Source organism: Lontra canadensis, unplaced genomic scaffold (assembly GCF_010015895.1).
Source record: "Lontra canadensis isolate GAN:19392208 unplaced genomic scaffold, GSC_riverotter_1.0 scaffold120, whole genome shotgun sequence".
Classification (NCBI taxonomy): Eukaryota; Metazoa; Chordata; class Mammalia; order Carnivora; family Mustelidae; genus Lontra; species Lontra canadensis.
This window is the reverse complement of record NW_022631114.1, coordinates 2,787,907-2,801,621: the sequence shown is the minus strand read 5'-3', so window position 1 is coordinate 2,801,621 and position 13,715 is coordinate 2,787,907. Positions and strand designations below refer to the sequence as shown.

Genomic DNA, 13,715 nt, shown 5'->3' with positions numbered 1-13,715 from the left:
TTTATCTATTTGTCTAATGCCGGTGTCATTCTATCTTGATCAATACCTTCTGCATTAGTTTGAAATCAAGTAAGATATGTTCTCTTCATTCTACCTGACAAGGTTTTTTTTTTTTTTTTTTTTTTTTTTTTTTTTTTTATAATCTTGGTTTTTTTTTTTTTTTTTTAATACCTTCTTCATTATTTTGAAATCAAGTAAAATTTGTTCTCTTCATTTTCCCTGACAAGGTTTTTTTTTTTTTTTTTTTTTTTTTGGCTGATCTAGACCTTGTGCATTTTCTTTTATATTTTAGAATAAGCTTGTTGGTTTCTCCAAAAGACCATCATGAGATGTTGATTGGAATTGATTTGAATGAATAGATGAATTTGAGGAAGAGAGAAATGTTAAAAATATTCAGTTTTCATATATATATATATATATATATATATATATATATATAGTATTCTGTCTTTCTGATTACTGAAGTCTTTTTAAATTTCTTTCAGAAGTTTTTAAAATAGTTTTGTGTGTGGAGGTCTTGCGCATGTTTCTTTAAATTTATCCCTAAGTATTTTGAGCTTTAAAATATCTTGTAATAGTATTTAAAAAAAATCATCTTCTACTTATTTGCTGTTGATATTTAAAATTACAATTGCTTTTTGTATATTGCCCTTGTATCCTACAACCTTGCTAGACGCAACGCATGACATATTTTGCTTAGTGCTTTATGGAATTTCGTGTTTATTCTTGAAGCCACCTGTGATGCAGGTCTTAGTACAACCTATTTTATAAGAAGTTTGCCCTGGAATTATATATGTTAATTTCTTTGCTCAAGGTCATGCAGGTTGAGTAATAGGAGGGCTAGGATTTGAATTTCGGTCTAGCCTGACTCCAATGGCTAGTCCCTTTCCACTCTGCTGTAGTATTTCACCTCCTTGACATTTGGATATTTGAATGGAGTCATACCATGTGTTTCCCTGGATTTCACTTGGACGTTTTTGTGTCATTGTGTTTCACAAGGACATGGACTGGCTATGGAAGATTTGAAAGAGACCTAACAAAAATAAAGTGATAAAGAGACACTGGGGGACAGTCAGTGTTTTTTTCCCACAGAAGACTATCCCTGCAGTTGGATGCCTTTGCAAAGCTTAGCCCTCTTTCTCCATACTGTCGGTGCACACTAGCTGCTGCTAAATCTTCCGTGTGTGGGGATGCTGTCAAACTTGTTTTCCCTCCTTCTCTCTTGCAATGTGCTGCAGGAAACCATTTCTCTACAGCCAAGGAGCTCACCGAGGAGATTAGATCATTAACATCAGAAAGGGAAGCGCTGGGGGGACTCCTGGACAAGCTCCGGGCACTGAGTTCCAGGAATGTCCAAAAGCTGGGCGGTGTGAAGGAAGATTACAGCAGACTGAGAAGACAGCTGGACGAGGGGGAGACTGCCTACGGTAAGCAGTCACAACCGTGGCCCGGTGAAATATTCACGCTGTCGATGGTCCTGTGTGGCCCGGTGGGATGTTCTGTGCCCCGTGTGAGCATCACTGTGAAGGGCATCCTGGAGCATGGGACACTCTTCCTGGAGGATTTTGTTTTTTGGCAGGAGCCTTGGCAAATGGGGTAGAATTACTTGTCAGCTTTTGTTTTGCTATTCACATGCGATGTCTTTGCTGTCTTTTCTCCCCCTCCTCTACCCTCCATTTGCTAATAGCCTTGTGATCATTTAGAGCAATCTTTCTTTTGGCACAGGTCTTGAGAATTTTCTCTGTTTGACAGTTATGTTCCTTTTGTTCCTTGGCTCCGTCTTCTGGCTTGCACAATCACAGATGAGAGCCGGCTGACTCAGAAAACTGAATGAAGACCATGAAGTGGCTCTTCTGTGTGTGAACTTTTCTGAGAGCTTCTTTCTCCAGGAAGAACATGGGAGAGGCCAAGGCCGCCTTGACCGAAGTCTCCACCTGTCAGAGCGGTTACCTTTACTCTTGCGTTCTTTTCCGTTCCCATTGTAGCTGGGGTCACCTTGAGGATTGCTCCCTGAGGGACAAGTCTTAGAAGATGTTCGTTCAGTCTGAACTGATAAAGTAAAAACTTATTTCTTTAAAAAAAAAAAAGTAAAGAATTTACAGTGATTCAGTTTCTAATCTGAAGAAAGCAATCCTGAGAAATAAATGCAGACTTAAAATATGTTAGATGCTGAACCCGTTTTTTTTAAACTGGTAAAATGAGAAGAATATCCAGCTCATAGGCTGATTGAGTGATACAGAGTAAACGAGGTAACTTATAAAGATTTTTAAGGTGTGTGTGCACGTGTGTGTGTCTGCCTTCTTGCATTTCTTCCAGAAGTAGAAGCTGCTAGAGGCTAGAGGTCATACATAGAATATCATGGTCCATAATAAATGCTGTTTACTAGGAAAATGAAAGACCGATCTACTAATAAATAATTATATTTACAAAACATTCTTATTTAAAAAGAAATAAGAAAAGAATGGGTTGTTAGGTAGCCACAGTTGAAATATGGCTATTCGAAAATACTCTACAGATTGGAGACAACGAGGGCTTCTTATCTTTCTTTCCCCCCTTCTGTAGGTCAAGGCTTCTTTTTGCCAAATATGTAGAGACTGTAATTTGAGTCTGACTATGTAACTAGGGTATTGAGGGATAACAACACTTTTTCCTAAGATGGGATGCTGTGCTTTATGAAGTCATGATAGCAAAAATCATTGGATATTTTAAATGAATTTTAGCTATAGACTTTTCAAATGTATAAACATAAACACTATGAAATTTCTCTTGTTTTCACTACATAACTTTTGGCTCAATATGGGGGAATCCATAGTATCTAAGAATAAAGAAGATGTCAACCAATTTGGACAAATTTAGTCCAGCAAATTTAGTCCAGCTTCAGTTGAGCTCTTGAAAGCCATAAATATCTCTTAAAAAGAAAAAAAAAAGAGCCATGTAGTATTTTTTGAATCTCATCCTTGTCACTTTACTAAGTATTTCCAAAATGATGAATAAAACATAAACAAATGGGATGAGAGATTGTTACCATCAATGATTGTAAGCTGCAGATGGCTCGTTACTGTGGCGAGTACGTTCTTTATGTCTTAGACTTGGATTTGCTGGATCAGCTACCCTTTTTCCTGTGCTTTAAGCTGAAGGTAATTCTTAACCAATCTGAGGTGACTTGGCCTCAGGTCAACCAATTTAATAATCTTGGGTTGATGAGAGTAATGGGAGATAAATAAATAAGTACATAAATAAATAAATAAATAAATAACGAATTCCTTAGTAGATTGAAGCTTTTTATCTTTTGAAATGCAGTAAAACTAGGCCAAAGTCCATAGTCTGCCATTTGTTGGCTTTTGAGAGTTAAAGATTCAGAGGGAGCTCTAAATGTAGAGCTTTAAATGTAGACTGAATACAAAGGAATAGTATGTCCACACGTGTATGTGCCATGAGCTGACTCTTCTTGTTCTTAGATAAAATGTTTTAAAATAAAACTGTTTAAGAAATAAGCAGTATGTAGAATTCTTTAAAAAAAAAACAGATTTTGTTAGTGTATAAGAAAGCACCTGATTTCTGTGCATTGATTTTTTTTTATCCTGCCACATTACTGAATTGCTGTATGAGTTCTAGTAGTTTGGGGTGGAGTCTTTTGGTTTTCCATATAAAGTATCATGTCATCTGCGAAGAAAGAGAGTTTGACTTCTTCATTGCCAATTTGATTACTATTTATTTCTCTTTGTTGTCTGATTGCTGTTGCTAGGACTTCTAACACTATGTTGAACAAGAGTGGGGAGAGTGGGCATCCTTGTCGTGTTCCTGATCTCAGTGGGAAGGCTGTGAGCTTTTCTCATTGAGGATGATATTCGCTGTGGGTTTTTCATAGATGGATTTTATGAAGCTGAGGAATGTTCCCTCTATCCCTATACTTTGAAGAGTTTTAATCAGGAATGGATGCTGTATCTTGTCAGATGCTTTTTCTGCATCAATTGAGAGGACCATGTAGTTCTTCTCTCTTCTCTTACTGATTTGTTCTATCACACTGATTGATTTGCGAATGTTGAACCACCCTTGCATCCCAGGGATGAATCCCGTCTGGTCATGGTGGTTAATCTTTTTAATGTACTGTTGGATCCTATTAGCTAGGATCTTGTTGAGAATCTTGGCATCCATATTCATCAGGGATACTGGTCTGAAATTCTTCTTTTTGGTGGGGTCTTTGCCTGGTTTGGGGATCAGGGTAATGCTGGCTTCATAAAAAGAGTCTGGAAGTTTTCTTCTGCTTCAATTTTTAGAAACAGCTTCAGGAGAATAGGTATTATTTCTTCTTTGAAAATTTGGTAGAATTCCCCAGGGAATCCATCAGGTCCTGGGCTCTTGTTTTTTGGGAGGTTTTTGATCACTGCTTCAATCTCGTTACAGATATCGGTCTATTCAGGTTGTCAATTTCTTCCTGTTTCAGTTTTGGAAGTTTATAGGTTTCCAGGAATGCATTCATTTTGTCTATGGTGCATAAACAATGAATTCTGGAACACTAAAAGAAATAAAAAATAAATAAATAAAAATTATTAAAACCCCCCCAGATTTTGGTTTCCAGCAATAGTTGCAGAATGTGGCACATGGGAAGAAGGTAATTTGGGAATGGACAGGCAACTCCATGATGGACAGCGACCCACCCTCTTCTCCTTTGTTTATCTGTGTCCTTCAACAGGTGCCATTTGGTCCAAGATGGCGGACCCAGCCACATGTATGTCCAAGTCCAGCCAGGGGTCTGGTTCCATTGTGGAGAGAGATTTGCAGTTTTGGGGAGCAGTTAGCAGTATCTCTTATACAGAGAACTCTTACCAATGGGAAGTGCTTTGTTGATCATTTATAGCATTATTACCTCTTCTGTGGCTGGCTCAATTGAGATCAAGGAACAGTACTGTCCTTATGTTTCGTTTGTTTTGTCACAGTGTCCAGCATGGTGTCTTTGAAAATAGCATATATAACATCTGGGACCAGATGTTAAAAACGAAACATTCCTTTATTTCCATATTGTTCCTCGACTCCTCTACTTTGAATTACAGACCCAGACCTTGGATCTTCTTTGTCTTCTTTTTTAATTCTTCAAATTCGTTTTCTAATTTTGTGAGACCAGAGGAAGTTTGTCTTTTGTGGAAGATGCTTGAGTCATCTGAGTGGGATGTTCATATTGGGGTGTCAGCAGACAGAGCAAAATGATGAAAAAGTCCCGAAATGTGCCAGAGTAATCAAGGGCAAAGGAAGACAGAAATCATCACTGAATCCATTGACTTTGTCACAGTGACACACAGTCTCTGTGAAGAGGCAAGAAGGGGGTGTTTCAACCTGTATCAGCTCTCTGTAAGACTTCAGGAGGACACGTTGGAATTGAGCAACTTTAAGCACAGTGAAATAGAATGAAAAGCTTTCAACCCCTGAATTATGGAGATTAACTATAAACCTTTAATTATTGTGGATTTCAATTTTTTTAAGGGGGCTGGGATTTAAAAAAATACACCAACAACCACTAACTTTTTAGTTTGCTAATCTGCTTTTCAGCAAAAAGACAACCCTGAGAAATATATAACTTCTTCCATCTCTTGTGTATACGTTGGTAATCTGTATTGTACTTCATTAATATTGTTGATTTCGCACTATAACTCAGATATAAAGGAAGCAGACGTCAAGGGGAGAGATTTAATCACAGAATAATCAGGGCTAGAATTTTAAATAGGACATCATTAGCATGTTAATGAAGTTTCCCACTTTATGCCAGCTGCCTGAATAGAAAAGATACTGCAGATGTAGCTCAAAAATCTGGCAGGATCTGTGGCCCACTGAGCTGTCAGGAATTCGTGTAGAGGCTCCATAATGTACGTAAAGGGATTCTCTGTGCGGCTTTCAAATGGCAGGATTTCATTTTTACTGGGAGTGATGGCTGCCTGTGTTCAGCTTTAACTCATTTGCCTTTCAATGAGTAAGAACAGGGCAGACAAGGAGCAGTTTTTAAGTGTAATAAAGTTGGAGGGGAGTCCATTTTTCAGTTATGGTTTGGGGCTAGTTCGGTACTTCCCCATTATCCACAGTTTGCTTTCTGCAGTCTCGGTTGCCTACCATCGACCCCCGTCAGGAGGATGGTCCCCGATGAATCCTGTAAAGGTCGCTAGCAGCCTGACGCCACGTCACAACGCCTATGTCACTCACCTCACTTCTTCCCATCACGTAGGCATTGTACCCTCTCACACCATCACAAGAGGGGCGAGTATAGTACAAGGTATTTTGAAAGACGGAGCAAGACCAGCTTCATGAAAGTTTTCTCGCAGTGTAATTGTTGTATTTTATCACTGGTGATTGTTGTTCATCCCTTACTGTGCCTAATTTGAAAGTTAAACTTTGTCATAGATACATATGTATCATAAAGAACACAGAATACATAGGGCTCAGTACTCTGTGGTTTCAGGCATCCATGAGGGTCTTGGAAACATCCTCTGTGCACAAGAGAAAACTGCTATACCTGCCTTTTGCTTTAGATTAGAAAGGCCATAGGCCCAAGCTGATGCCATCCTGACCTGACTTTTGGGCTACCCCCTAACTTTTGAGCTTGAAAGAGCTGATGAAAGGAAGTAGGACATTCTCTAGTGAGACATGCGTTCCTTTAACTCTGAAAGTCCACAGGTGACACTTCTTTCAGAAGTCACCTCTCCCACTACGAAAAAACCTTCAGTTTAGAGATCCTGTGCTTTGCACGATCTGCATGTGTAGGCAACAATTCCTGTTTCACGTTTATCAGAAGTTTTAGAGGAAACTTTCAAGAAAAATTAGAACAGAAGAGTAGAATTTGCATGCCGTGTGTGTGTGTGTGTGTGTGTATGGGCAGGAAATGGAGATGTAAACAACACAATTACAAACAAAAATAGAATTTGGAAGTTGAGATGGAAGAAAAGCCAATGACAAGTGTTGATTATTCTAGCTGACAACATGTGATAATGAGCTTCCCAGGAACCAGAGCAAAAAAGACAACTGAAGTGTCATCCATCTTCCTCAAAAGCAGCTAAAAGCACAAAGTTTTCAGGAATGTGGAGTGGTGTTAAATTCTTAAAGGCATTTTTTTTTTTTTTTTGAGAGAGCATGTGTGACTAGGGGAGGGGATGGCCAGAGGGGGAGGGAGAGAAAAAGAATCTCAAGTCCCAGATACAGGGCTCGATCTCACAACCCTGAAATCATGACCTGAGCAGAAATTGAGAGTTGGATGCTTAACTGAGCCACCCAGGCGCTCCTTGAAGGCATTTGTTTTTTTTTTTTTTTGAGAGCATACTGGGAAGTCCTCACAGACAGATTTTCATAACAGATGCACCAACACTCTCCATGTTTCCCTGCCTGGAAAGGGGATGCCTTCCAAGCAGGAGTTCATGGGGAGACTGAAATGTATACATATCTTAGGTGTGTGGGTGTTTACGTATTTTTCCACAAAAATTTTGATTCAGTGTTTTGGCAAAAAGGATTTGGAAAGGAGCCATTCTAAAATCTCCCCACTTTTTGAGAAACACATGAAATGATAATAATACCATGGGGATGAATTAGTAAGGGCTTGGGCTAATTACGTTTAAGTATGGAAACTTCCAGTGATCTGACATGATTCAAACATGAGACTAGAGATGTAGGAGAGTGGCCAGAGATCCTATTCTGTGGAATATTCACCAAAGGTCCCTTCTTCCCTCTGAGCTTTGAGGAAGGTCTGCGTCGTAGGAGACTTTGCTCTCTTGGGACCAGAGAGCTCTTGACGACTGAGGACGGAGCTGTTTGTCCTGGAACTAGAGGGGTGTTGCCGGTTCTGTATGTGGCAGAACTTAGATTGTTACATGGGGAATATGCTATTTGCATCTGCTTTTCTTAAATTAGAAATCTTTGTTTAATTTTGAGAACATAGACAATACGAACTAGGGAAGAACTCCTTTTAAAAAAAATGCCATAATCTTTCTCTCTCAGGTTCTTCCATGGACTGAACTTCTACATTTCTATTTATCACTGATGAATCTTACTGATAAAATTATTATTACTATTATTATCAGTTAAATATATATTTGCATTTTAAATTTCTCTCCTTTTTTTTTTTTTTCTCCTTTTCTGGTTATATCCTTGCCTCTCTGTCAGTGTGGTTATTTCTCTGCCACCGGTTTTGCCTGCGAATTTTTGCACTTGACATTGGCAGTGAACTTCCTCCTCCCTCTTTTATCAAAAAATTGGGATATCTTTTGGGAGGCCGCTTCCCAACAGTGTAAAAAGCCTGTGCTCAGACATAGGAGGCCTTAGTTTCCTCTCCCTTCGGTTGCTTGTTTGTCCTCTGTGCAGCTCCTGGCATGGAGAGCCGTCACCATGTGAGGCTTGACGAATGACTGATCTTGACCAAGGCACTGTATCTTCCGTGCTCCTCAGTCGCTTTGCGTATAACGCAACACTTTCCTGTACCCATGCATCATTTCTCGGAGCATTTATTGAGCACTTACAGTATGCCAGCCTCTGTGGGAGGCCTTCGTGGTCCAGAGTGAATCAGACAGTCCCTGAGGCCACCAAAGTCCCCATTTACTAGTCCCTCTGGTCTCGCGTTCCCACAGTTGCCCCCGGGACTTTGTCCATTCCCTTGCTCTCTGCCGTTTCCGGTGAACTTGAGGAGTCCTTCCTTGTTACTTTCTTTTCCGCCTGTCTCCCCATTCGCTTTCTATACTCCGTTCCCAACACTTCAGTCCCATGACCCCTAGCTGGGAACGCAGTGATGATTTCAATTGTATTTCCTACCCAGCCGCTGCACACAGTTTTTTGGTATGCTGATTTGTATGGAGTGGGGAACAGGATTCTGTGTGATGGGGTGTGCGTGTGACTCTGAAGTTTTTGTGGATCATTCTTGGAAACAGCGTCCTTCCTAGTCTTTCTTGATTTCATCGGGATTCTGGGGTTTCAATGACATTGGTTCGCCCTTGCCTGTGGATGGACACACACACACACTCTCACAGTCACATGCTCCCTCCTGAAGATTAAGCCAAGGACAGTGGTTAGTGGGAAGGTCATGATCCCTGAGGAGCGTCGGTTGGCTGTTGTTGGGTGAGGGCTGATCTGTTGCGAGAGGCCCTACCATGGATGGCAGAGTGCGTCACATCTGGGTCATTGTCTTTTGTGCGACTCTTCCTCCCACCCCCGATTTTAAATGTCCCTGGGTGGGAGCAGTGGCCCCCTCAGTTAACTGAATGACTTCAGCCTTATGTTAGGACTCGAAAACGTATCGTTCTTATTATGACTATTAGAGCTCGGTGGTCGTAGGACTCAATGCGAGGTGTTCATGGAGGCGTTCCTGTGACTTCATACAGATCCTTAGAGGCTTAACAATGAGTCCTCGTAAGCCTCCTCCCTCTGCTCTTTCACTGTAGACGTCCAGCGTGTACTTACTGCACCCCTTGCTGCACTCACAGATTAACTCTGGCTGCTGTGGGTCTACCACATTCTCGCAGAGGAGGGAGTGATCCCCTGTATGTTGTCACATTCTCTTCAGTAACAGACGTGGATTCCTTTTCTTTTTGTTCTCAAGCCCTTCCTCTGTGCCAGGCCCTGAGCCGAGTTGCGATGCCTATACAGCTGCCTAATCCTCCGGACAGCGTGTGGCCTGCTCCAGCCCCGTCTCCGTTTTATAGAAGAAGAGGCTGAGGCTTTGTCCAGGGGCACATGGATGGGGGGGTAGGGGCCCGGATTCAATTCCTTCTTGTCTGCAGTTGCATGATCCTTTTGAACTTGACTTGTAGCATGAACTTCTCTATGCATCCCTCGGCCTCGCCACCCTGCCTAAATCCTGCCCTCCTGGTCACGACCATGAAAACAAAGCCTGCTGGAAACCGTCTCTTGAGGATGTTGCATACCCTGAAAAGATAGGTGATTTGTTGTTGGGGTGTTTTTTTTTTTTTTTTTCCACTTTTGAAATTTCTAAGTATGCTCTCTGTATTTCCTGCCTGAAACAGTGACCTGCTCTCTGCAACGTCCTGATACCAGATGGGTCATTTCACTCGGTAGGAGGCCCTAGAGGTTATCACCGTTATGATGACAACATATTTTGTATTAAAACTAAAATCCTTTGTCATGGAAGGGGCCTTGCATTCTACAAAAATAGGGAAGAAAAAGTTGAACTATCACACTTCAGTTGGGTACACATTGGTCAACTCCAAACCACGTTTTGATATGTTTTGAAAGAACTATTGATTGTTCTGCTTCCTGTTCTAAAAGCTTAAATGTCAGTGTTTTCCTCTGTGTTCTTGTAAGTACAGGCCTTCATAAGTAGGTTGACATACTCTCCAGGGTTTCTGGTAGAGGACTCTACCATAAGCCCTGTTTGCTAGGAATTTACTGCTATGCCAGCCTATTGATCCCAAGGAATCCACCTTGCAGAATGTGATGGTTTTCTTTCTAAGCTTCTTTGAGTGAGTTTTTGCACTTGAAATAAAATGTTTAACCTATTCTGTAATTCAGGGCTTTGAGGAACTAGGACTGTTTTGTTTTTTTTTCTTCAGCCGAGTCCAATTTTGCGAGGTTTTCCGGAATTCAGTTTTATTGGTGCTGTGACATGTTTTATGCTGTCACAATTTTCCCCAGTGATTAAATTTGTATGAAATCTCTTCTTTTCCTCCTCGACATTGCCATGAGTCATGGCCTCCTGCCATTTTCCCCGGCTACTTCCTCTTCTTTGAAGCTGCCATATGTTTAGCAACCCAAGAGGGAATACTTTTTTTGAGAGACCATTATTTGTTGTTAATTTGATTTTTCGGGTTTTCGTAGCTCTTGTAAAAGAGAGGAGGTGTGCTCATCAGTGTTTCCTTGATTGCTCTGTTGTCCTGCTGTCGACTGCCTGGGGCCCACCACACGTTTGTATTTGGGGATAGACATCCTGTCTCATCTGCTTTCCCTCAGATTTTTAGACAATTGGGGAGGGCTGGATCACCATAGACAACCCTAAGCTAATGCACCAGTTTAATATTTATAGCATGGCAGAAACCATCAAGAGTTGCTTAAAGATCTACTGACTTGATAGCATCAAAAATTTATAAACCAGATATGCTTGTATTTTTTATGCCTCCCATAGTTACAGAATGTAATTGTGTTTCTGTCCTGACATTATACTTTCCAGAGTCTTCATAACTCATTAACAACTGGTTGCAAACTTTGCTTTGAGATTTAATTATAACCAACCTTTTTTAATTCTCCTTTTTTTTTTTTTTAAAGATTTTATTTATTTATTTGACAGACAGAGATCACAAGTAGGCAGAGAGACAGGCAGAGAGAGGGGAGGAAGCAGGCTCCCCACTGAGCAGAGAGCCCGACTCGGGGCTTGATCCCAGGACCCTGGGATCATGAACTGAGCCAAAGGCAGAGGCTTTAACCCATGGAGCCACCCAGGCGCCCCTTTAATTCTCCTTTTATTTATCCAAATGATGTTTAACTTTTGGCTATTTTAGCCTATTTTGAAGATCTCCCTTTTTGTATGTGTCACTGTGGCTGGCTTACACTTTGTGTATCCCCAAATGTTGTATCGCCCTTCCCTAACTAAGAACCTAAAGTAAATAGACTATGATTTCAGGGGGTCCTTAGTGAGAGGAAACCTGGTCTTGCTCAGCAAGGGAACTGCAGTCTTGAGCTTCTTTTCTTTAACTCTGTATGTGACCCAGTGGTTGACTTTGGTCCGTGTGTCCCAATTGTATTGGCAAGACAGGAAATTAGAATTTGGCAAATGTCTGCTTGCCTTTCACCGAACCCCATCCCCCGCCTCCCAGAGACTAAGGTGCAGTAGGGGCTGAATACCAGATTCCACGTCTGCCCTGAGACGGTCACCGAACCCTGCAATTCCCTAGTGGTCTGGAATCTGAGCAGTGCATCGACCTTTGGAGGCAAAGTGATTTCCCCTGTGGATTATATAAGAATCCTCTGAAGGTGAAGCTTATCACATTCTTGGGGTTACTCTAGTGGTTTAAATTTTTTTTTAAATTTATTCCACAAAACAGCATGAGCATAAAACACATATTCAAAGCCGAACAGAAAATGTCCATCATACAGCGTCTATAATGGAGCTCCTGGTTTCATTTTTAGTGTCACCCCAATGTCTGAAGCATGTGCACCCCTTTTACATGCTGCGAATTCACTCCCTGCCATTAGCCTTGTATGGCAGTAATGAAAGCATCACATCACTCAAGCCTCGCAACTGTATGTTGCAATAAATTTGTCAACCCCATTCTCCAGATGCTGACACTGAGGCCCAGTGAGCTAAGGGAGTTGTCGGGTGGGACTGAGACTCAGACCTTCTGGCTCCAGAGCCGTGTTCCTCATCACACACATTTCTCTGCTGCGACCGAGCATGCCAGTTTCTTATTTATGGTCTTTATAATATCCCAAGACTCAATATATCATGATTTGCTTAGTCCTTATCTTGATGTGTTTCGTGATCATTTTTATGAATTCCTTTCTAAAGATGAAGTGCCAGTGTAGGATTACTGGACCAAAGAGTATGATTTGCTTTCTGGAGGAGGACATGTTGCAAACGGACTCTCAGAAGAATTATACCGGTTTACTTGATGCTACCAATGCATCTGTTCCTATACTTGCTGTCATTTCTTAAAAGATTATTAGTGTAACAACAATAATTAGAGAATATTTAGTTCATACCTTGTTTCTGCATACATTTGACCATTGGCAAGGCTGACCTCGCTTCTTTTTGTGCCTTTGTAATTTTTTTCACAGTTTCTTGTCCATGCACTTTGTCCATTCTTGGGGGGAAGGGAAGGGAACTCGATGGTTTCCTCATCTTTATATAATATGGTTATTATAATTTTTTCCTTTGTGTGTGTGCACATGTGTGAAATTAACCCCTTATCATAATTAGTAACAGAGCAAGAGAAGAAATTTTTGCAAACAGTGATACCATGTTGAGCTGATAAATTCTGAAGCTTCTTAAGGCATCTGGGTACAAATAATGTCACAAACAGCGACAGAGAGAGGTCTTCCCCAGGAAAGGCTGTCTGTCTCCACTCTGCGCATTAATATTCATTGGGCCTGGCCTTTAAAACTCAGGCGACATTTAGGGAACTGCTGCAATTGGGACCGTAATGAACTGGCCTCACTTTTTATAACGCATCTGGGGGAAGCATTGTTTTCCATATTTGCATCCATTAAAATACACAAACTGAGAGAGGGGTCCAGCTTCCTACCCACCTTCTTCCTTTTCCTTTGTGATGCAGCTGATGTGTAGTACCTCACCGTCTTTGACTTTTTTTTTTTTAAGACTTATTTATTTATTTGAGAGAGAGAGAGAGAGAGAGAGAGCACGAGCAGGGGGAGGGGCAGAGAGAGAGAGAGGGAGAGAGAATTCCAAGCAGAACCTGTGCTGAGCAAGGAGCCTGACACAGGGCTCGATCTCATGACCTTGATATCACAACCTGAGCGGAAACCAACAAGAGTCTGATGCTTTACTGAGTGTACCACCCAGGCAGCCCCTGTCTTTTCTTTTTTTTTTTAAATTTTCTCTTTTCTTAAATTGATCCATTAGAAAAATAGTTTCTAACTGTAGGGATTTTTCCCTCCAAAGCACTCTGTTAATTCGCAGACTGAGGGAGAGCGTCTATGGCTGCTAAAGGACAGTTTGAGGGAGAGAGGGAAAGGACGTGGCAGAAAAACGGCCTCCCTGTCCTGGAAAAATGCCAGATGGG

The 13,715-nt window shown here is 41.2% G+C and overlaps 1 protein-coding gene across 1 annotated transcript in view; it reads left to right on the top strand.

The window, feature by feature from the left end:
• DISC1 (DISC1 scaffold protein) overlaps positions 1-13,715 on the top strand; it is a 300,758-nt gene that overhangs the window by 101,743 nt on the left and 185,300 nt on the right. Inside the window, exon 9 of the mRNA XM_032841136.1 lies at positions 1,239-1,427. Coding sequence (XP_032697027.1) covers positions 1,239-1,427 — 189 coding nt within the window. The remainder of the gene's footprint in view (positions 1-1,238; positions 1,428-13,715) is intronic.